The sequence below is a fragment of the Aptenodytes forsteri genome, unplaced genomic scaffold (assembly GCF_000699145.1).
Source record: "Aptenodytes forsteri isolate BGI_AS27 unplaced genomic scaffold, ASM69914v1 Scaffold103, whole genome shotgun sequence".
In the NCBI taxonomy this organism is placed as follows: Eukaryota; Metazoa; Chordata; class Aves; order Sphenisciformes; family Spheniscidae; genus Aptenodytes; species Aptenodytes forsteri.
Genome location: NW_008796051.1, coordinates 5984465 through 6008776, shown reverse-complemented (window position 1 = coordinate 6008776; position 24312 = coordinate 5984465). Strand labels below are relative to the sequence as shown.

General features: G+C 40.3%; 1 protein-coding gene across 1 annotated transcript in view; it reads left to right on the top strand.

Annotated features, from left to right (window-relative positions):
* NELL2 (neural EGFL like 2) overlaps positions 1–24312 on the top strand; it is a 158179-nt gene that overhangs the window by 4725 nt on the left and 129142 nt on the right. Inside the window, 1 exon segment of the mRNA XM_009286250.1 lies at positions 19410–19560. Within this exon segment, the coding sequence (XP_009284525.1) occupies positions 19410–19560 (151 nt within the window).

Sequence of the window (24312 nt, the reverse complement as noted above, 5' to 3'; positions counted from 1 at the left end):
AGGTTGTAGCGAGGTGGGTGTTGGTCTCTTCTCCCAAGTAACAAGCGATAGGACGAGAGGAAACAGCCTCAAGTTGTGCCGGGGAGGTTTAGATTGCATATTATGAAACATTTCTTCACTGAAAGGGTTGTCAAGCATTGGAGCTGGCTGCCTAGGGAAGTCGTTGAGTCACTGTCCCTGGAGGTATTTAGAAGACAGATGTGGTGGACTTGGCATTGTTTTGGTATCAGTTGGGCCCGATGGACTTGTAGCTTTTCCGACAACGATTCTATGACTTCAGCAGGATTAGATGCTGTGGTCTTGAATTCTAAAGCTTTTTAGGTGCCTGATGTTCCTTTGTTGTAGTGGATGGTAGCACCTCAATGCCACTGTAATCTGGCTCTAGTTAGCTGCAGGGACTTCTTTCTGGAAAAATGTGATTTGCAAAGTAATTGTAAAATGTTCCAGTGTAGCTTGTGGGAAGATACAACTATGAATAGAAAACAGGAGGAAGTCTTCCAAAATGTTAGTGTTGCTACATGTGAACATCTGCCAGCACTTCCTAGCCAACAGCAGATATTATGTCAAAATATGTTGAGAAGAAAATTATTCCTCTTCCGGTCAGAGCAGCAGAACAGAAGTCAGAATATCTACACCACAAACCTCTCTGTTGGTACATAAGTCAGTGAAATTTTCAATACCTTAGTTTTCCTTTTGCAAAACAGGGATGACACTAAAGGTAAAGCCCAAATCAGGTGGGTGGATTGAAGTCTAATTAATGTATTTGAAGATGGCTTTTGGAGAAATACCAATTGTTATTCTTACAATTATTTCTCTGTAAATATACTGCATTAATACAATTTGAGGAGATTGGTAGAGATGAAAGTCAATGTGGCCATTTTCCTATGCAAACATGAACATCATATTGCTGCAAGAGCACTTGTTGCATATGTAACTGCATGGAAATTTGAAAAGGCAGATAAACCCGCCAACAACAGAGGCTGGAGGCTATTGAGGGTTTTGAATGGGTCAGACATATCTGACTTAAGTCTATGCTCAGGAGACTTACTTAACATGAAGCACATGCAGGGTCCCAGTGAAGCCAGGTATTTGAACTTGCAATAGGAAATGGTGTTCTGAGGTGTGAGAACCTAAATAAAGGCTGAATGTATATAAATATGTACACAAATGTATACAATATGCCCATAAAAAGGTGTATATATGCCTCAAAGAGGAGGCTAAAGGAGGGTCAGATGGTTACAAGCACAGGAATATGTATTTAAGGAAAAGATAAAAAGGGTGTGGCAGTCACGAAAATGTGGGAGCTTGTGTACCTGGATGCAGAACTTGGAACTCATTCAGAGGATAAGCTTTTTCTTTGCCAGTTAGGATATGTAACTCTTAATATGGTTAAACAATATATTTGGATATTTCTGATGAGGAGGGACAGTTCTAGAAGCAAGATATGGTATATTCTGATAGGGAACAAGATGTGCTATAAAACACCAAAGAAAGGATTTAAGCTGTCAGTCTGATGCACGAAAGGACTCAGCACTACTGTTCTTTGAATTGGGGCTTGCTGGCACAAACTGCTGGCAGAAAAAAACCCGCTAAACAGGCCTCATGATGCTGCATGACTGGATCATTAGTCCACTTTTAAAATGCTAGCAAGACAATATTACTATATATATAATGTCTTGTATCCCTTTGGAAAGATGACTGTTTTTGGCCCGTGACATCATCTCTGGACATTACTAAATTAAGGAACTAAAAATAAAGCTTTAAAACTAGATGCAAATAAACTTTCTTTCATTATAGGAATAGGTTTTACATTGCCTATGCACTTCACACACACTTTTTTCCTTGCCACCTGTCACTGAAACTACGGACAGATGCTTTCTCCAGGTTCCAGCTGAGCCTGCTGAAAATATTACTGTTCCCAGCTGCTTGCCACTGCCTGGGAGCTAGAGGTTACTGTCCCCACAACTTTTGCAAAGCAAGAGATCATATGAGTGTTCCCATGTCTACTGATGGCAAAGTTGGCAAGTTTCAGGAGTGAACCTGGCTGACTGCAGTGACATGGATTAGAGAGTCCCATAAAATCCCCTTTCTCCAGCTGTACTTGAGACCCAAATTGTCTCCCAGAGGAGCAGTAGCAGACAGCTGGGGGAGAGGATGCTAATGTTGTCAACTGGCATGCCTGACTGCAGAGTGAATACCTATCTGCAGTTTTTTTGTCTTGGAAGCAATCATCTGGTTTCTCTCTCAGAATCACTGAATACTCAAAATGTGGAACCTCCAGCATAGAGATCATCTGTAGATAATAAAAATTCTCAGATTTTTTTGGTGAGACAAAGAAAACCCCTCACCCCTTAGTTTTGGGAAAGGCTGGAATAATTGAGTTTAATTTCGGTAAGTACTGGAGTGTTTTTCAATGTTAGAAATGCCTAGTATAAGCAATTACTCTATGACAATGCGATAGCCAGAGAGACCAGATTTTGGCATACCTGGAACAACAGCATATGGCTTTCCCCCTGCTGCCCCATCTGCTTCCACCTCTGGCACGTTCCAAAGTCACCTCTGCACCCATGCAAACAGTAACCACTGTGCTACGGCACTGCCAGGGTTGTGATCGGTGCTGCTGGGGAGTCGGGCTGGATGTTGAAGAAGAGCCCCGAAGAGCTGGGCTGCTTCTGCTGAGGCCCGCAGAGCAGAGCCTGCTGCCACGAGGCATCCCCTTGCTCCAGACGAGCTGAATACCTCCTCCTGTCAGCAGCCTTAGCAAGAGGAGGTATTTGGGAAGCGTCTGCTGCTTGAAGAGCCTGCCCCAAAAAAGTAGGAGGTAGTATGCGAGAACCCTGCATCCAGTTCCCATCCCAAACCGTGCTGAGTTGCCATGCATGGAGAACTAGGATGCACTCACCCACTGCATAACCATACACTGCTGAATAATCAAGAATATACCTATTATTGGAGACTGTGTTGCTTGCTAACCACTGTCATACTGGCTTCTCTGTAAAAAAGAAGGGGAAAAAGTTATGGGAGGAAAAAAACTCAAATATTGTGGACTTGTGATTGGTGCTTGTAATGGCACAGCAGAGAGTAGAACTGGGAAGTGGAAAGTGAATGGGGACCTAATATACCGGAGATACCAAGGAAACTCAGGTTTCTGGAGAAGAAAAGCTTGTAATCCCTGTATGTAGTCATTAGTGCATAGTTGATAAAAACTAATGTTAAGGAATGACAGAAAACTTGGCCTGTAGCATTTGGGGATTGTAACTGTCTTAATGCTGAAAGTTTCAAATCAATAATGTTGCTGAGAGTGTGTATTAGGCATATAAAGCATCACAAAGGCATAAGTATAGAGCAATAAAGTTGTTTTAAGTATGGTTCTAAAAATGACATCATTGTTCATTGCAAGAAAAGGTATTTTACATAAAATTTTCTGTTTTTTGTCCTGTATCTTTTTTGTTTTTCTACAATGGGCTTTTTGGGGGGAGGAAAAGGAAATAAGCAGAAATTAAATATTCCCTCCATAGCCTTTGGATTTTGTGTGTTTTTTTTTTTTTTTTGTACTCGCATCTCTTGCCATGTGTCTTGATATGGACTCTTGTCACCTTTCAGTCTGTTAAATTCTTAAGAACATGGATTCTGGAAGAAGCTACAGCATGGGGAGAGAAATGATACCTGCTTGCCAGTGTAGGCACCGTACCTTACCTGTCCAGATCCCCTCAGGAGACAGTGCCAAGCAGCATGGCTTTCACTGCTTTGCCTGGGCTTGGTGGGACAGCTAATGCCTCCAGCCTCTGCTACTTCAACCTTTGCAGTGAATTAGTACCTGCATTTATTAATCAGTGAGGGTTTGACTCCATTTAGAGGAATGTCATATTTTATTGTGTTCTTATGGCCTTGACCTGCTGCTTTTCACAGCCAGGTTGCACCTACTATCTGCAATAAATTGAAGTCCCTGAGGATCTGCTTTCTATTGGGATAGTACTCAGTGTCTAAGACTTTTTTTTTAATGAGAGTTTGGTTGTTCAGGTTAATTCAAGTAACCATGCTCCATTTCTACACTCAGTATTGCCCAAAACAATTCATACTGATTGGTAACAGACAGAATTGCATTTGCTTGTTCCTACCTTTACAATCAGGCCTCTTCTGAAATATTGCAAGTACAAAACCCTTGTTGAGGCTAGTATTATCTCGGGGCTCAACCTGGCATATTTGTTGGAAAGCTGAAAATGAGTAAGATGTGCAGCTCTGGAGCATGTATGGAAGGAAAATACATGAAGACGGTGTCAGTGTGGTGATGTGGGGCAGAGCCCTAGTTGGTGCCATGAGAAGGGTGAGGATGGTCAGAGGAGCAGAGGCCAGGGAGGCCTTTCTCCACGTCGACGTCCCCATCAGGAGCAGCCAAGCGCAGATGGCTGCTCACCAGACAGCCTCTCCTGGCAGTGTAGCAGGGTGCAGTGATCTCAGTTGAAGACAAAGATGTGATGTTGACAGCAGGACAGCACCTGTCCTGTATGCCAGAGAGAACACAGCACCTGCAGCACGTGTGCCCTGAGAAGCGGGGACAGTGACTCTTCTGGGTAGCTGTCAAGCATATCTTTCTATATTGCTGGGGGAGGATTGCATTAGCAAGGGGTAGTGACGTGGGAAAATGAGGTCTTGCTACCCTTATGTAATTGCTTTTGCTGTGACATAGTTCTGTAGTCACAAAGCGTGGCTGAGACTAGCTAGGTTAATGGGTTTTTTATGTTTTTTTCCCCCACTGCAGCACGGTTCATTCTCCAATGAGGTTTCAGAGAGGACAGCAGCATCTCCTAGGATTGCATTAGCAAGGGGTAGTGACGTGGGAAAATGAGGTCTTGCTACCCTTATGTAATTGCTTTTGCTGTGACATAGTTCTGTAGTCACAAAGCGTGGCTGAGACTAGCTAGGTTAATGGGTTTTTTATGTTTTTTTCCCCCACTGCAGCACGGTTCATTCTCCAATGAGGTTTCAGAGAGGACAGCAGCATCTCCTATACATCCCTTCATCTATATCAGTCTTAATGTCTGTTCCCCCCCCCCCCCCCCCCCCCCTTTCCCCCTCCTTTTTTCTTTTGTCTTGGTATGACCTGGGAAATAGGTTTCCTACTCTCACCCCCTTGCTTCCATTCTCCCAGTCCGTATCCTCCAGGGCATATAGGTGCCGGCTTGGAAAAATAACTCCAAGAATGGTTAACTTCACTGCTTCCACTGAGTCTTGAGGGAGGTACAGAACTGAGCTTGTAAGTTATTTAAAACCAGTAGGTAAGAGCTGGAGATTATATATAGCTGTCACAGGAAACTGTACTTCCATGTAGTTGTTCTTCAATTCCCTATATTTTATCCTGTTCGGTCGTGTGCCAAGGCGCAGATCCACAGAACAGCTGTATTCTCCTACCTGCACTGCTAAGGTAGAGCTGAATAAGGGGTGAAAAATTATTTTTCACTGAATTTTTTTCCGCCCTCTGTTTTGGCTAAATTCCTCTAATTTTGTCTCAATGTTTAAGGAATACTAATTTTTCCATCTCAGTGTTGTCAGAAAGATTTCTTCTCAGGAAAATCCAAGAAGAAATACGGTAAGAAAGGGTACTTCAGTTTTTCATTTTTTTGCCTGGTCATGTTTTCCATGATAAATACCCATTATGAATGTTCACTCAGGTATTTCAGGTAGCTGTTACTGAACTTTAAAAACTTAAAAGAAACTTGTAGCAAATATTTAAGTTATGGTCCCATTTAGGGAGTAAATGTCTTTTTTTCCTTTTTCTTTTTTTCCTTTTTCTTTTTTTCCTTTTTCTTTTTTTCCTTTTTCTTTTTTTCCTTTTTCTTTTTTTCCTTTTTCTTTTTTTCCTTTTTCTTTTTTTTCCTTTTTCTTTAAACCGTGTTTGGGTGAAAAAAATGCTGTAGCCATTTTCAACATGGAAGAATTTTGCAGCAAAAATTTCTCATTATTTGTTATGTTAAACAACATTTTGTTTGCTTTTGGGTTTTTTTTGTGCATACTTTTTTTGGGGTGTGTGATCCTGATGACTTCAGAGGGAAATAAGAGCTTAGAAAACTGACTTTTGTGTGGAGCTGTCTTGGGAGACGTTACTCAACGCTATGCTGTTGCAAGGTGCTAAAGCAATGGGCATGGTATAAAAGGATGAGCAGACTGAGAGACTTCGGAAGACGGTTCAAGAGAGTTTTAGCAGATTACCATATTTGCAGCAGCAACAACGTTGCTACGATAGACTGTAATGTTTCCAAAGGAGCCATTACAATCAATACTGCTAGCGATCCATAACTGAGAACTCTTTTAGTGGAATTTGAGTGGCAATTTCCCTCTCTAAAAACGTAGAGGGAGTGTAATAAGAAAAAGACCTCCAGTTTTAGAGTTGTTCTCTCTGTTAGACAGAGCGACGTTTATAAGGTTTCCCCAGCAAAAATGCTTATTTAAGTATAGTTAGACGGTGGTAACATCCATACTGTTTATCCTACCAAGAGAAGACGACACGTGCCAGCCTTGACTCCATGGCTGGAAGTCTACCAGTCTCTAAATACAGCTGCATAACGCTCCAGAAGGGTTCCAAAGGAACTTTTGTGGTTTTGAGGTTGATAATCTGGGTTTTAGTAACTCCCTAAACATGCATTTGCATATTGGGCCACGGCTGTTTCAAAGGCACTCCTAAGATTTCCTGTAACATTGGCTAATATCCCTTGAACTTGAAACAGTCCCAGCTTTGCTCAGCACCTGTTCAAGGAGTGGGGTAGACCTGAGGAAAACCTTGTGTACCCTGGGCAGCGATGCTCTTTTTAAGAATCCCTGCATACACCGTTTGAAGCATAAGCAAAGTATACTGTAGTAAGAGATCTGGGAGCTTGAATTTTTTTTAAACTGAGATGGTGTCTGGGTTATTGCATTCACTCTGGGTTTCTCCATTTCAGAAAAATATCAATGAATTGCAGGGAGTGAAGAGAACAACAGCAAACCTGATTATACAGTAAAAAGGAGTGGCTTACTAAGAAAGCTTTTGAAAGAACTTGAGTCTGTACAGCTTGTCCAAGCAATGACAAAAGTGTTGTATGATAAATGTCTAGTATTAGAAGATTCTTAGAAGTTTAAAATGAAGGAATTATTTAGTATTCAAAGAGCTAGAGGTAAGAGTAATGTAATGATATTATAAATGGAGAGGATTTAAGATAAAAGGAGACTGTCACAGTGAACTAGTTTAGATTCTGGAATAGCTACCGAAAGGGAGTGGTGGAAATCTCCTGACTTTTGATATTGTACAAGATAGCATGAAATAAAAACTCTAGGAAACATTAGCTATGTTGTGGTCATTGTGTGACATTCAGTTAGTCAATATGCTTAGTTAATATGCTAAGGATGGGGTGGATGACCCTGTAAGTCTTTCTGTACTCTGCAAATCCGGAGTGTTGGTGGAGTTGTTCTAGTACAGGAAGAGATTTTCAAAGACACAAAAGGGCATCGAACACCTAATACTCATGAAAATCAAACTGGTGCCTTTGCATTCTCCATAAAACTGTTCTTTGGTGCATTTAAGTATATTTTAATAGTACTCAGTTAAAACAAGCCTGCAAGACCAAGGAAATAAGGGTTTGGAAGCATTTCTAATTTTAACTCATCCAAGCTTATAAATCGGGCATGTGTTTAAAACCTGTAGCTGATTCACCAAGGCTAACAGACACATCCATAGAAGCATGGACTCCATTAATACCTGATTTAAAATAAATCGTCTTGCAGGAGAATCTGAACTCTGGTCCTCCTCAGCTTCCTTGGGACCTCTGGCAACGGTAGCTTGCATCCCCCATGTACTTTCTGTCAGTCTGCCCTGCTCATAGCTGAGCTGTGTGTATAGTATTCCTTGATATCCCTTCTCTTTAACGTTTCCAATTCAAAATCCTTCTAGTCTTTTCTTTTCCTGGCATTAAAACAGATATCAAGTGAGTAGAGATTTTTCTGAGAATGCCAGGACGGCTGGTGGCTTGGGTATCCCTCCTCTCACCTCATTTCTGCTGATACCAGAATCCTCTTTATGGTTCAGTCTCCTGCCTTCTCCTCCCATCTGCTGCTGTTTGCTCAGCCCACTGCCGGAGACCTGTGGCTAGCAAAAGAGTTGTTGGATGTGTCTGGCATGCTTCGGATGTAATTTTTTTCCAGTGGTGGCCTTCCTCCCCCTGCCTTGCTGTGCCGCTTTTGCTGTTGGGATGAAGGTTTGGGTTTTCTGGAGCTCTCTGAGTTGGTGACTGTTGACCATTCTTTTGTGTCAGAAGTTAATCTTTCATGCAGACCACATCATTGTGGTCATTGGGAAATTAAGACGGATCTCATATTAATGCTTTCTTAAGCTCACCATTGTGTTGCATGAAAATAAATCAGCCTCAACACTTAGAATTTTGGTGAGCTGAAGGCAATTAACCCTAATGTGGGTAGAAGAACAATTATACCCCAGAAAGCCAGAGGTGAAGGAAAGCTAGGATGAGAGATGCAAACCATTGCAAAGAGAGAGAAACAAATTCTTAATGGGGGAAAAAACCTAAACCCTCCAGGGCATCCACAAATGATTGGGGTTGGGCAAGATGATCTCAAGAGGTGCCTTCTAGCCTAAATGATTCTGTGAAACAGAGGCTGCAGGTGGTAGGTCCTCAGGAGCAGCATACGGGTTACAGGGAAAGGAGCTTTTCAGAGAAAATGACCAAGCAGAGGTCATGAATAGGTCTTACACTTGCACAGTGAGAACCAAGTGAGGGAGAGATGTGGTCTATTGCTCAGAGGATATAGGAGTATCTACACCAGCATGATCCTAATTCAGAGGTGCCATGGTGGGTGCCGGTCTTCTACAGTCTGTCATCGTATGACCCAGTTCACCACTGGAATATGATATATTTGAGAAGCCTGAATTGTGTCATATCTTCTGGGAGAAGGGTAGTTCATGTAATCCAGCCTGATCTACACCTAGCATAACCTGCTTGTGTTGTTTAATATTGCCTTTAAGTTTGCACTTTATTGTTTTCAATTGATTAGACTTTGTTTACCTTTGGTAGCCTGCTTTTTCATTTGGAAAAGGCTGACAACACTGCTTCCTCCTCTTGTCCTCCCCCTCGGCGTGACTTGCATAACTTTTTAAATCCTGACCGTGCTATATGACTAGGGACTGGAAATAAATTCAGTCTTTTAGCAGTTCTCATGTGTGTCATGCCCTTATTACAGTACCAGTAGGGGTGGAAGGCAATGCATTATTTTTCTTGTGCTCTTCTGTCTGTGTCCCAGTATTAACAGCATTTCTTGGTGTGATATTTTTCTTTGTTGTTAGGTCAGTTTGACACAAAGTGCTCATATGACAGTATGCAGCCAAGCGTAACTAGGTGCATATGCCACAGATGGCAGCAGCAAGGAAAACAAGACAGGCTTGATTTTCTCCACAGGTTTCAAGGTGTTCTCAAAGCAGCTTCTAGAAAACTGCTTTGTGCCTGAAGGGGTGTGAGTGTGTGCATGTACATATACACATATATATTTATAAAGCTATAGTAGCTGCAACCTTTTAAATGTAGCTGGAACCTGTCTTGAAATGAAATCGCAGACAGAAATCCCACTCTACGCTACCTCTGTGTCCTTGTTCAAACATAATAGGTTTTATAGTGGTTTTGGCCATGAAAAACCTAAACAACATCATCGTAAGTAGCAGCACTTGATACTACCTATGAGGGAGCAAATACAAGGAGTCTTCAGAATTTAAAGAGGAATTGAGAATAGTGTTGGAATATAGACTAGGGAAAACTAGTAATCAAAAAAGCTATTGCATCATATAATTGGTAACCCGAACCTATCAATCACCAGAAGGCATTACAATAATAAATACCTGGGGCAGAGCATACCATACAGCACACATTTTAATTTCCTGGGAGTGGAATGTCTATAACAAGAACAGAAGTTGTCTTTTATCTTCGTCATTTTGTTGTCACGTAGTAGGTCCCCACAGAGTAGCACCCTCTCTCCTGGTGATAGTATCTTGCATGATGACATAGTTGCAGTGAAAGGGGTAGTATTTCTTGTGAGCAAGGAACAGTGGTTTTCTGTATGCATTTAAAAATTCCTGATAGTACTTTTGTGTGGTGCTTCCCCCTGTGTTCATGTGCTCATTCCTTAAATTCCTTTCAGAAATGTTCAGGAGTGCATGTTCACATTTTCTTTGGCAGTTTGGTGGGAGTTGTTTTAGTAACAATCTAGCATGGTAGGATCTGTATTGTTTGTTAAGCAAATCAGCTGTTTCAGCCTCCTGTACTAAGAATACAGACTTCTAATCTGGAACCCCATACATTTAAAGTTCAGGTTTTCCTACAGTCACGTTTCTTATCCTTTCATTTGCAAAAGGTTTGAAAAATTGTCAGAAATACGCTATTGTAGATACAGTCACTAGAACCTTTACTGTATTTATTTACCTCTTTACTTATTTTCTTTTTGCCTACTGAGTCCAAAAGTCATGAAACCCTCAGTCATGGACCCTACATATTTTTGGAAGAGCACACCTGACTTGTTGCAGTGCAGCCGGGCTGCTTTACCTTACAGTAAATGGCTCCCACTTGTAATCCTGGTGTAAATTCCTTCTTTGCCAAAGGGACCACAGCCAAAGGGAGGATGAGAGATGTCTAAGTGTCAGCATTGTGGTCTGGCAAATTAAGCCTGAGACTGAGAGAGCTGTGATACCTAGTCCTGATGCTCAAATGGGTGTTTATAGTGGTGTAAATCCCCCTCTTGTTCTCTCTGCATCTCTTTCCCTGTGTTGTACGGATCTACTTACCAAGCAAAGGTGCTAACTATGGCTGTTTGTATTGTGCTGCTGAGAACTGAGTCACGCCACCATTGAAAGGACATTTCCCTGATCTGTAATCCAGGTGGGGAATCATGCCGAGCAGCTGCACCATTCATTTGACAGCTTCACCGAAGCAGTTGGATTCTGCTTGTGTAGTAGGTGGCTGGGCTGGAAGAAAAGATCCACCTTCCCCATTCCACACAATGTGATCTAGTCAAGTTAGGTGTGTGCCACAAAGAATTGTTTCACAGCCAAAATCCCAAGATCATCTCAGGGGTTTGGCCATGTTTTGAAAGAGCGTGATTGTATTTTAGTGGCTAGCACCTGAACAATTGTTTTGTGGACTCACAGGGATGCAAAGGAGGCTGTTTCAGCAGGGGAAGTCAGTAGTCGGGCTGTGGGAAGGTAAGCTTAGCATTGCAGAAAGATTCAGCTTGATGTGACTTTCCTTGGTTTCTGGAAGCAGCCAGTGTATAAGCTCAGAGGCTTAACCCAGCCACTAGTATAATCACTCTCAAACTAGCATTGTATCATCTCTTTTGCAGAATGCTCCTAGACAGAAACAGATTTTTGGTGGTATAATTCTCAATTTACAGTGAATGCACAATATATTACAGCTGTATTTTGCCCCAGAGAGTCTTGGATTTGCAAACTCTTTCCTAAAAAGTCATCCAAGTCAGTGCCAGGAGCTGGCAGAAATGGTTGAGGGCTTGCTGCCACTCAATTATCCTGTTTTGTCATATCAGGTAGAGGGTTTTCCCCCTATTAAATATGTTCTATTTTAATTTCATTTGCATAGTTGACAATTTTTAGTGTTTCTTTAGTTTAAAAAAAAAAAGTTTAAAAAGCAAACAAGCTTAACAAACCAAGCAAAAATTCTCTTGGGACTTTGACCATGGAGAACAAAAGATTACAAACAAAGCACTTTGAAATCATGATTACTTGTGCAAACGCACAAACTACTCCCGATTACACAAGCAAGTTAGGTCCTTAATAATGGTTTGGTTATTTCAGAACAGAAACATCACAGCTGTATTCAAGCATATGTGTCCTGGCTCTCAGTACCTTTTCCCCCTCTTGTCCCACAGTGGATTTGTGTTCTCAGCTATGCCAAAATGACTTTAAGCACACAAGTATGTAGCTTGTAGATGACCCAGACTTTTGGCCAGAAGCGATATGATTAACATTTTTTTAGAATATAAGTATGAACAGTCAATATAATTGGGGGACAAATGTGTGTGTTCAGAGACAAGTCCCTCTTCTAGTCTCATGTGTCGGTCCGTTGTGACTCCTGGGACTTTGCATGTGGTTTGAGCTGGAGGAAAGCCCTTGCTGGATGACACACCAAAGCTGTAGTTGACATTCAGAATAGAGAAAGCTACAAAGCAAAGGTGATTGGAATCTCCCCAAATGCTGCAAGAACAAACTGTGACATTTTCCCCCTTGTTTTTATTTGATTTAATGATTTGGCTTCAAGTCAGTTTTTGTTTCGATTGTTTAGTTTTGGCTGAAGTGCGTTTTGTCTTCCTCCTTTTCTCCTTCCCATCCATTGCAGTTCTTTCTGCATACATCCTTGTTGAGCCATTTCTTTACTGGAAATAAGAAGGGAAGCACACCAAATTGGTGGTCACTGTGGTGGTGTCTAAACTACAAGGGCAGTTTGTGGGGTATCCCCCCTAAACAGTCCGTAGGGTATCCCAAGGTCCTGATCATTCAACTTGGGAGATTTACTAGAGTCCTTGCTCCCGGCATTCGTGAGGTTTTGTTCTGGTGAGACCAGGCTGTACCCAGTTTATAAGGAGCACTTGGGTGCATAAAGGTCTAGATGTACCTGGTTGGATCCTGACGTATGTTTGGATTGTAGTCCCAGTGTTCACCCAGACTTGGGAACTGGGCAGTGCTCCTGGGCCCTGCACGTCATGCACGCCCTTTTGGAATGGCTCCAGTGGGAGTCTTACAGGGTCAGTGTTTACCCCAGATCTTGTAGTCTTTTAAACTTGAGGTGGAACTGCAACATCTTCCCCCAGACTCCTGCAGAGCTCCTTCCCACAGCCTTAGAGAAACCAAGTCAGGTTCATGTGGGTCTGGAAAACTGTAGCTCCTCCTGTTTTGCTGTTGTCTCTGAAATGATTGGGAATCTATGAGAAGGGGATGAACAAATATATAGGAAAAGTAGCTCAAAATGTTTTATCAACCAGTATCTTATGTTCAAATAAAAATAGTTCAAATAAAAAGTCAGGTGTATTTGGAAAAAAAAAAAGGCAAACCAGTCAACCTTCCCACCCAAGTATCTAAAGCATAACATGTCTAGCAGTGTTTTGGTCTAATAAAGGTTGTTTTACTTCCATCTGTCTTCAGTTTTCATTATAAGAATGCAACTCCTGAATTTGAATGCACCGTGCTCCTCTTAAAAACCCGCTATACCCTTCAACCTTGTAAAGATTATGCTTTTGGATTGGCTTTGCATGCCATGTTGGTTACTTAAATAAAAGAACAACATAAAGTAAACAGTCTCAGATATTGTTGCCCTTTGTAGGCTGTGTGAAATCCCTAGTTAAGAAAAAGATTAGCCAAAATTCTAATATGGGGAAGTGACATGATGTGAATGTATGCTTGTGACACTGATCCCAACTAGTGTAGGAAAATGAAACAAAATTGAGCTAGCCTTATTATATTTTTCAGACTCTTTTTAGCCTGCAGTCCTTCTCCTTTTTCTCACAAGCCACTAGAATTTAATTTGGGTAGTTCAGCAAACCTACAGTCAGATGCAGAATTGATTTATAGATGCTGCTATTAAAAGCTGATTATGTGCACATGAAACAAACTGTGGAGCTCAATTAATTAGAATGCCTCCTTCAAAGACTTTTCTGCAGGAGTTTGTTTTATAATTCAGTTCATACTGTATGTTTAGCTTTAGATGCACTTCAGAAACTCCAGAGCACACCCTTTGCTAAGACAAGTTACCTATTCTATTTAATAACTGTTTGTTTTTATTGTGGACTGGAAAACATCTGTAATGAATGGCTTGTCCTAAACCGTATTTGCATGTAGTCTTTTCACTGTGCAATTTAGTACCTTGCTGGTGCTGTGTATGGAAGTTTTCCTCCTTACTTCCAGTAACTTGTTCCAACACCTTTTTTTTTTGTGGGGGGGAGCTCGGCTAGTAATAGCTGGATCAGTTGCTTGATATGGTTCCTCATATGTTTGCATGAATGCAGTTGTCATCATAGGGGTGAGGAGAAGGAATTAAAGGCTGGTGGCAGAGCAAAGGGTTGACCGCCTCTTTCTGCAGCACCAGTTTAGACTGGTGGAAGTGCCTTTGGACCTGTGGAGTGAGTAGTGTTGAAAGTTAGACTTACTGTCTTGGTTACAGTGTAGTAATTATCATCTCATGAGCATGGCTGAAATAACAGTGTCTACACTTGGCACCTCCAGGAGACACTTGTGTGGCTTTGGTGTTCGCTGCAAAGCTCTGACTGCAGATTGTCTCTGAGAGTGAAAATGTGTCCCAGTTGTGATGGCTGCTGCAAGCACAGGGTAGAGGCAGCCACTAAGTTTGTCCTCTGAAGGGCTGAGTTCCTGCAGCTCTTATGGTCAGTGATTTTCTTCACTGGGTTTTCAGATTGCTTTGCAATGTTAGATCTTAAAAGACTTGGTTTTCTGCGCCTGTGGCCAGCTGATCACCTCATAACTAGATGTTGCAGCTGAAGGTTGACCACCACCTACTGTTTGTCTGTGTCCTTCTAAATCGTTATCATTGCAGACCACGGTAAGAGGAAATTCTCTCTTCTTCCAGCCTCCTTCCCCCAGTCTGCTGTGTTGTTTTCAGTACTTTTGCTAACTTGCATGTCTCAACCCAGCCACATGTGTTACCACATGAGTGTTATTATTCCTTCTAAAGGCATTTCCATGCTACAACCTTTGACTTGAACAAGAAGTGCAACATGCTTTGAGTTTGGGTATTTGTTTCTTTCATTGTCACTTTGCACTTCGTTCGTCTGTAAATTAAAGATGGAGTGTTGACACTATGGGTTTGTGAGTTGTCATGGTGTGGTCAAACCAGACACATGCCATATTCTAGGAAAGTAAACCCAATATATAAGTATCATGGCTAGAGACAAATGTCTCATTCAAACTAATAATTGTCTCCTTATTTTTGCATTCTAATATCAAAAGATTTATGCCTTTGGTTTTGTGTATTAGAAATATTCACAGTATGAGGTTTTTATGTAACTGTTGAGAAACCACAAATTATTATCTGATATCTACCAGTTTGATTTTCCAGGCTATTATAGAAGAAGTCCAGTTCCAGTAAAGTATTTTCCTCGGGTCTTAAAATGATTACTGGAAGCCAAATGTCAAGAACAAGCCCGAATCAGTATTTATTGAGCGCAGCTGGTGATCTATCAAGCACCTACCGCTAGTGTTCAAAGGCAATTGGAATGAGGGATTTGCACTGTTGTGTTAGTGTAAAAAGAATGGATCTAATGGATCAAGGACCTTTCAGTGGTCTTTCTTTAAGAAATCCACCTGGTGCCTGCCCTGAGCAAAGGGTGCTGTGCTTCATCAGAGTAGTAATAACTCAAAAGGCTGTGTAGCTCTTTGGTACAGCAAGTATGAACTGACCTATTTACAATACCAAAAGCGAGTGGCCATGTTTTTTGGCAATTTAATACTCCAGCAGTTAATGTGACGATAATCTTAATATATAGGCTTCCAGTGTGATCTAATCAGGTCTTGATACTTTTATCTGTATACAAGAAGGTAGTGTAAGGCCATGATGAATGATTATAGGGTACCCAGATAAGGTTTTACAGATAAAAGGATGGAAAACTCTTGTCCAACCTAGTGGTCGGGTAATGATTTACAGGGTAGACTTCAAAAAAGATTCCTCTCTTGTGGGCATAGAGGCAGATCTGTTTTCCTCCTCCTCTCTCAGTGCAGCAATGAGGACTGGGAGGGCTCTGGAGAGCTCCACTTGACGGCGAGGGTTTGTTTCCTTGCTAAAGCACTGGCCATCTGTAGCACAGTGTTTGCATCCCAATAGCTCCAATTAGAATAAAAGTGCATGTAGGAGGGGGAGACAATTATTTATGTGTGACTGGAACTGTCCCTGTATAATGGTAGGGGTGTTATATATACTTTCTTTCATCAGGTGCTAATGAGAGTATCATAGGAATTTGGTAGAAATTAATATTTCTTTCTAATTGAAAAGTTGTGGATTTTATTTTTGTTAAGTAAGCATAGTCTTCGTGGTCTATTTTCCACTTCCAGCATAGAGCATTTATGATTTCCACTGGTAGGGTGTGATAGTAGTTAAAACTAGGAACGATGTAGAGGGATAAACCAGAGGGTAACTGGGACAGAGAGGCACTCTAGCATCTTCCAGCGTTCAGAACTGTGCAGGGAAAATCTGGATTCTTGGAAAAAGGTAGTTGTTCTGCATTTCTCATCTTCCTTCTTGGTACCATTTCATTGTCTTGAGGGAACCTGAAAGAAATCCATTGGAGTCAATGGGAACAGAACAAGAACAGCCAATTTCTGCAATCCTGCTATTTCCCACAATTCTGACATGACTTTCTCTTTTTTGTCTTGCTTGACTTTTTTTCCCTCCAACCCTCTTCCTATCTCCTGTCTTCCCATCAAATTCACATTTGATATGTATACCTCCTCTTTTCCTGGGTAGTTGTTCTGCATTTCTCATCTTCCTTCTTGGTACCATTTCATTGTCTTGAGGGAACCTGAAAGAAATCCATTGGAGTCAATGGGAACAGAACAAGAACAGCCAATTTCTGCAATCCTGCTATTTCCCACAATTCTGACATGACTTTCTCTTTTTTGTCTTGCTTGACTTTTTTTCCCTCCAACCCTCTTCCTATCTCCTGTCTTCCCATCAAATTCACATTTGATATGTATACCTCCTGTCTTTTCCTGCTGCCATATTAAACCATATTGTGTGTCCAACTCCAATATACATTCATAGAAATTGATAGTATCTATTCAGTACCTAAATGCCTCGATAGATTCCCGTGTGCTCACTCTCTAAATCAGAGTGAGACTGAAGTGACCAGACACAGAAGCTGTTGGATGAAGGATCTATGCAGCTTCTTCACTATCACATTCACGTGGATGTGTGCTTTATCAGCCCTGTATAAATGGCAGGGAGGTGAGCGATGATGATGATGTGGCAATCATCTTCATAGCCCTTTTTCTCCACCCTTCCCTTTTCCCCTAGCAACTCCTGCAATGTTTCAGGCGAGGGGGAATCAGATTGAATTACCGTGGCTGAAAAAGCATGGGGTGTTAATGGTGTATACTCTATAGGCTTGGTTTCTATAATCTCATTGTCTACTGACGGCAAAGTGAAATATCTCTACCAAGAAAGCATAAAAGAAGCATAAAAGGCGGTTGGAGGGACAAGAGTGTTGTTACAAAGTAGTAACAATTATTAATATGTAAGCAAGATGACTTCCCGCATTCCAGTGGTCTCAGCTTGCTCTGGGTTTTGTTCTCCCACTTTTATTTAAAGTTGCACTGCTCATCCTGACTGAGGCTTCTGAGGCTGCAAGCCCTTCAGGCAGGGGGGCTCTGCCCCTCAGGGCAAACACTCTTTTGACAACGCACACAAGCGCACAAATATAGTTTGATTATACTTTGCCAGATCATCTGTCATTAATCAAAATGAGATTGTTTTTGTTTCAGTGTAAACATAATACGTTTGTGGGCCCAAAAGCAGACTCTGTAGATGCTCTAATGATAGTGAACCTGCAATAGAAGAAGGTGCTGGCTGGGCTTTCTAAGATGAGAAACCCAGCTCCATGGCAGACAGGGTTGGAGGATGTGCTTTGCATCTAGGAATTGGACTCTATAGGCTTTGAAGTGAGTTCCACATCTGTATTTTCCTGTGTTCTTCTGTATCTTGGTAGGAAAGCTGCTGCTGAGAGCTGCAGTGCGTGAGGATCCTGTGATCGTGATTAGAGAATATGTTCCTTGTGTGTCCTTCCTCTGTCTCTTGGGAGTAGATTGTTTATATTGCTAGAAATTGTTAATGCAGTTAAACTATCTTCCAGCATGCAAACCTATGTCATTCCACTCTGGTAGTGTCCCTTGGCTAAAAATGAACGCTTTGATGTAATTGTATTTGAGTTGCCTTATGATTTATTAACAATTCCGTTGAAATACTATGGAATTTTGCTACAGTGAGGGAGTTACACAAGCCACAGTAGAAAAGACGTGAAGTTTCACCAAAAAAAAGCTTTAAATTATCTTTTCTTTCCTTTTTTTTTTCCCCTTTTTTTTGTCTTTTGGATTCCCCTTTGTAAAAAATGAATCAAATTCAGCCTGGTGTGACACTGTGCAGGAGCTTGGTTAGGACTTTAGGGTTGTACAGGTTGTTGCATTTCTTAAACACATATTACAAAATATTCCTGGTCCATAAACCACAATAAACTGTTTGCTGTTAATACAGAGTAGCATCTTCATAGGTGCAGCTTAAAGAATAAACCTGTTTTTAAGAACAGCAGTGTAAGCTTACTTGAGAGCTCAGCTCCAGCGCTGTCAAAAGAAATCACAGTTTCTATTGCAGTTAGCTCTCTGCTGCTGTTGCTGTCCCTGAATTAGTGTCCCTGAATTAGAGCAGGATGGTCAAATTGCAATGACAAGAAGCTTGTGAAATGATTTCGTTCTTACACAGTTGATTACACACACTAATGAATTGATTTGGTGCATTAAAAATATATATTAATTTTTTTCTAGTATAATGTATTGTGGAAAACCTTGGGAATTGTTTTTCTAGCATTTGACATCTTATTTTGTAAATTATCTCTCTAGAGGGCTTAAGGTTGGGCCTTTTTATTTTCTATGCATGTTCCATGCAAATTCAGCAGAAACATTGCTTCAGTCTTGATTGTGTGGGGGTTTTTAAAAGCAAAATCTTCATTGTGTGTGTGCAATTACTCTAACAAATGTTCACAACATCCTGTGAAAGAAGCAGCAGCAACATACTGCACAACTGGAGTATATAGTGATTAATTAGCAACAATATATTTTGAAAGATGGTGAGTTTTCAAGTTTATTTATAACTATTACTTAAAGCTGAGTAAATTGTCCCTAAAGAGATGCTGCTCTTTGTTGTGTTTTGTTTTTTTTTTTTTTTAAATTAATTGTGCATAGCTATTAAGCATAACATTTTTGTAGGAGTCATTAAAAAGTTACTCAGGTCGCGCTTCACAGCTTAGGCTCATATCCAGTGTTGTCACTCTCTGCTTCACTGCTAGTGAGTCCATATTTTGGACGAGATATTAAAGGTACCATCTGGCCATCCATGGAGAAAGTAAAAGAGTTATGACCCTGTCGTAAAAACAAAACACCCCCCCGAATAGAATGGGTGTCCTAGAAAATGTGTTCTCTTTCGTTGAGATGGCTCACATTGCATGTAAAAGCCGGTGTTTAAAATACTTTGGTCCCTGCTTTTGCCCGTCTGTTCAGTTGTGCTCCTCAGAAGTAGCTTGTAATTTTGTTGAGGATGTAAAGTAAAACAAGATTTTATACTGAGAGTTTTTCTGTTATAGTTTTTTTTTTTTTTTAGATACTTCAAGAAGTGTAAAGGCATCTCCAGAAACAGCTGAAATCTTTTTTCAGAAGTTAAGAAATAAATATGAATTCACAATCCTGGTGACCTTAAAACAAGCCCATTTGAATTCAGGGGTTATTCTCTCTATTCATCATTTAGATCACAGGTAAGTACTGCTACCTGTATGCTAGTTAATGAAAGTAGATGTATTTATGCAGTCAAAATTTGAACATAAATTAGGGCAAAATTATTGCGTAGCAGGTCATTTGCAAATGTTTATAGTGTTTGGGTAGGCATATTGTGCAGATTCATAAAAAATCACAAGTCCAAATCAGCCAAGGGAAAGTGGAACAGCTGTTACTCTTTAAATGTCTCTTGCCACGATGGGCTTGAAAAGCCAGTTCTCTCTTGTTGTTCATAACCATAAGGACCAGATGCTCAGCTGATGTAAAACTTTCATGTCAATATAGCTACACTGATTCACAAAGCCTGGCCCGGTACGTCCACCTCTTCACCAGTTGGTTTTTAACATTGCAAGCAGTTTGAAAAAAGCAAAAAAATCCTCCAGTTATGGGCTTACACCTCCCATGAATGGCAGAGCACTTTATTCAAAATGTTGTCAGCCTTGAAAAAACTAAAGTGAATGACATAAAGCATTTAAGGATTATTCTTTTGATAGGATAACGACTGCTAGAGAAATAATATATTCTTTATATATCTGTCCGAGTAATGGCTATTAAAGATAACTGCCCTATGATTCTGTGACAGAATAAAAAGGAGTTTTGAAATGTGTACTTTCTAAGCAGTCATTAGCACAAGCAACAGATGATCTCTGCTTTAGGTTCATAGTCCTTTTTATTTTCCTGTGTACAATCCCATAATTCTTTCTTGATAGTCGCACTACAAAATAGAGAAAAAAAAGATAAGGTAAAGAGAGGTGTTCAGGCAAAGCAAAATATCTGTTCCTTTTTCATGAGTGTACAGGTTTTCATTAGCAGGCATGGTGTCAATTATTTTGTGCTGGAAGATGGTCCAATTCTACTTTTATTCTATTTCCTAGAGGCCCCATCTTCTGCAATTCACCTATTTAAAAAAAACACAAAACAACAACAACAAAAAAACCAAGAAGAAGAAGGAAAAAAGGGAGAACATTCTCAAGGATCATTATACTAAATTTATAAAAGCATCTTTAAACGTTGCAAGGGGGTGTTTGAATGCCTCCTGGATGACATTTACTGATGTTATATTATAGAAGAGCCAAGGGGCTTCTCTGTTAACTGTTACCTACTTCTCATCTGCAGGAGTGAGCACTGTGCAAGGGACAGCACTGGGCAGCTGTGATTATTGAGTTTCGAACACAGAGTGTACCACCACATGTGCAAATCATACCAGATGGAAAAGTTTATTCTGTCTCAAATAAGAGAGTAGGTCTGCAGGGCCAGCTGTGCCCTGACAAAGCTTGTTTCTACATTTGTAGGAAGAACATGGGTTGGTTGGGCTACTGATAGGGCTAACGCAACTATATTTGCAATTTCAAAATGAGAGATGAAACCTTCATGTGCCAAAATAGTTGCAGAGGTGGGCAAAAAGGTCACCAATGTGAAACTCTCAGACTCTGGAAAAGAGAATAAGCATAGCCTTTCTGAAGGGAGGCAATGTTTGCTAGAAAACCTTTCCTGGCCTCAGGAATGGCATGAAGAAAGAGACATGCTATAGAAGATCAAAAAAATGTGTAGTGTATAACTGAGGAAAACTTGACAAACATTAACTTGGAGAGTGGCCAACTGGGAGAAAACACTGCCACTTAGTGAACATAAAGAGTGATAAAAGTACAAAAAATAATGTGTAATGAACTTTCATTGAGGGGTTGCAGAAGAATTTGAGATACTGTTTGGGAAAATAATTAATCCTTGAAGTGAATAAGGCTGGGCAAGTAGAGCTGCTGTTGGTCTTATGGGAACAAGAATGCATTAAATTGATTCTATCCAGCCATAGCAAAGAAAAGGAAACGTTAGAGCAGTGCTGGCGTCCAGGTCGCGTGGCCATACAAACATAATGCTGCTTATCTCATTTGGATCTGGTTCATCCGTGTCATCTGCCTATGCCCATATAAAATATGGTTGTAAAAGGGTGACAAACAGGACACCGACAATCCTATTATTTTATACTGGTATATTTTTAGGGATGGGTGATTAGATTTTTAACAATATATTGATAACATTTATACTTTTTCAAGAAATTTCTCTCATACCTTAAATATTTGCAGGTTTTATTGTTACATTTTCACCATCTTCTTTTTGTCTGCATATTGGAATCGGAACTGTCTAACTGCAATGGAAAGCATTTGTCAAGGTTTCTAGCTGAAATCAGAAGGTCTGCATTATGTGTGTAGGTATTTTAACTGTGGATGCATAACTTAGTGGCATTGCTGAGAATTTTTGAGGACCTTTTTCTCAACTGTGGAAACTTTTAGTGCTCTTATTCCAATGTTACAACGTTAGAGGTATGAAAAATGAAGATAATACCCAGTTCATGCCTTGCTGAAAAAAACTCCTACCACCATTTTAGCCAGTGTGACCTCTTTATCTTACTATGTCCTCTTAAGTGATGCCTAGCGTTTACAATTTTTCTACAGGGATGTATGCTTTAAGTTTGGTTTTGGTGTGTCCTTGTAAGCCTTTGGATAACTAAAGAGGAAGGAAAAAAGCCTTCTGGTTATTTAGGCAAATAGAGTCACTCATCAGGTTAGCTTTGGATGAAGCAGCTAAAGAGCAATCTACTTGTGAATATTTCATCACTTTCTTTGGGAGAATATTAGGTAATCTATTTAAAAAGAAACTTGAAGGATTTGTTTTAAAAATGTTAGGCCTAATCTGATCCCCTTACAGTCAGGGAAAATACTCATTATCTTCAGCAGATGTAAAATCAGTCTCAACAAAAGTATGGCCAGAAAGAACTTGTGGCTATTAAATTAGATGTGCCCGTAAGCTTTTAATAAACACATTCTGGTCTATTCTGTGCTAGGATGTACGGAAGGATGTCTGTGTGCCATAGTAGTGTTTGTTCAATTTAATTGTGCTAAAATGAGGGCTGACTTAGGTGTGGATAATACTGGAATTAGGCTACCATCTCTGAGTCTCATATAGTATTTCTTATGGTTTTCATTTTCTTTTGTGATGAATGACAATAAAGACAAGAGAATGTAGAAGTTAAAAGGAAGCATTTGGATGGGTTACATTAAATAACTGCTTCTTCAGCGCTGGATTTCTATCTCTCTGACCTTGCCCACTTCTGACCAGGGACTTGTCTGTAACAGTCCTTTAGTTCCTAAACAACTTCTTGCGAACTCTCTGTCACAGCAGTCATCATAGTTGGGTAGGAGAAGTAGCAAGGCCAGACCTGACTCCACTCCTTGGCACCAGCTTTAGCCTTGTAGCTCCTCTGATGTCAAAAAAGTTGTGCTAGTATTGAACTGCTGCCTTGTGGGGTAGAATCACACCTGGCTATATTCTTAATTTACAGAAGTCAGTACTAGCGCTTACTTTTCTGCAGTGAGGAGTGGAATGGTGGCGAGGAAGGCTGGAGGTGGCAGTAACTGAAGGACATAATCAGTCATCACACAAGTAACTTTGCATACGTTTTATTTTACAGAAGTTTCTTAACAACTAAGGGTTCTAGGGTAAAAGAATTTCTAGGGTACAAGAAAATCAAAATGTTTGTTGAAAAAGTGGAAAAAGGTATGTTCACTTATTCAGTGGCTTGGGAAATATTTTAGGTGTTTTTGAAAATAGAGTAAAAACTCATCCTGTCTTTGCGTAGGACTAGGGACTTCAGTGCAAATATGCTAATTTACAGCAATTGAGGACATTTCCTAAATTGCAGTTACTTTTTTAATGTTATAATTTTCTTTAAAACTATATACTTAAAATAGTTTACATGATTCAGAGTTTACTGATTCAGTCTGTGTTGTCTAGTTTTATGGATTTTTTTTTTTTTCTTGTTCTTTTTTGCTGGTTCCCTTTTGAGGAACCTAAAAAATGAGTACTTCCACTGAGATACAGTCATGCAACTACTTAAGGCTTTGAGTCTTAAGAAGTTGACAGGACTGCTTTCCCAAAGTTTCCCCTCTAACATCATGTGGTGAATGCTGTCCCTGGGCTATCAGATAGATGCAGAAGTTCTCCACGTAAATCTGAGGCTTGGACATTTGCTGAGGCTGGGCTGTTGCTGTCACCACAAAAAGTAGCTCCTGAAAGGATTTTCTGCAGATACAGTAATCTTTTTCTGCTCTATTACACACTTTTATTTTTCTTTTCCTAGTTAAGTATCAAAGCTGTCCTCCCTTTTTATAATGATTATGCTTTTCTCTAGTATTTAATATATTCAAATCTTTTAAAATTGATCTTGAAGTGAAAGAATCTGAAACGATACCTGTAACTATCCCTTTCTGATTTGCTCATATTCTTCCACAGAGATTGCTTTTTTCCTCGCTGACTAGAGCAGCCAAGGAGTTCAGGCAGTGGTAGTTTTGGGTACAGCTTGGAAGTGATACTTTCAAGAAAACTCTTTTGGTGTCAGGGAATCCAAATTGCACATCAGTAATCACTCAGATGAACGATTCAGGCAGCTGAATACAGACTTATGTATGGCATATATCTGAAAGGTAGAAGTTACAAACGTTTTCTTAACTTAGGAGGATCACCTTGAGCACGTAGAGTGCCCTGCCTAAAATGCATTGTACTTTACAATAACAAGGTAAATATTTTGAATGATGTTAATGAAGTGATGCCTTAAGTCTGAGTGGAAGCATTGTTAAACGCTGATTGCTGTGTACTTGCTCTCAGCCTTCAGTTCAAGCTGTATTATCCTCCTCATTTCACTTCTGAATTTGGCTCAGCTTCCTCTTGATGGAAGAATC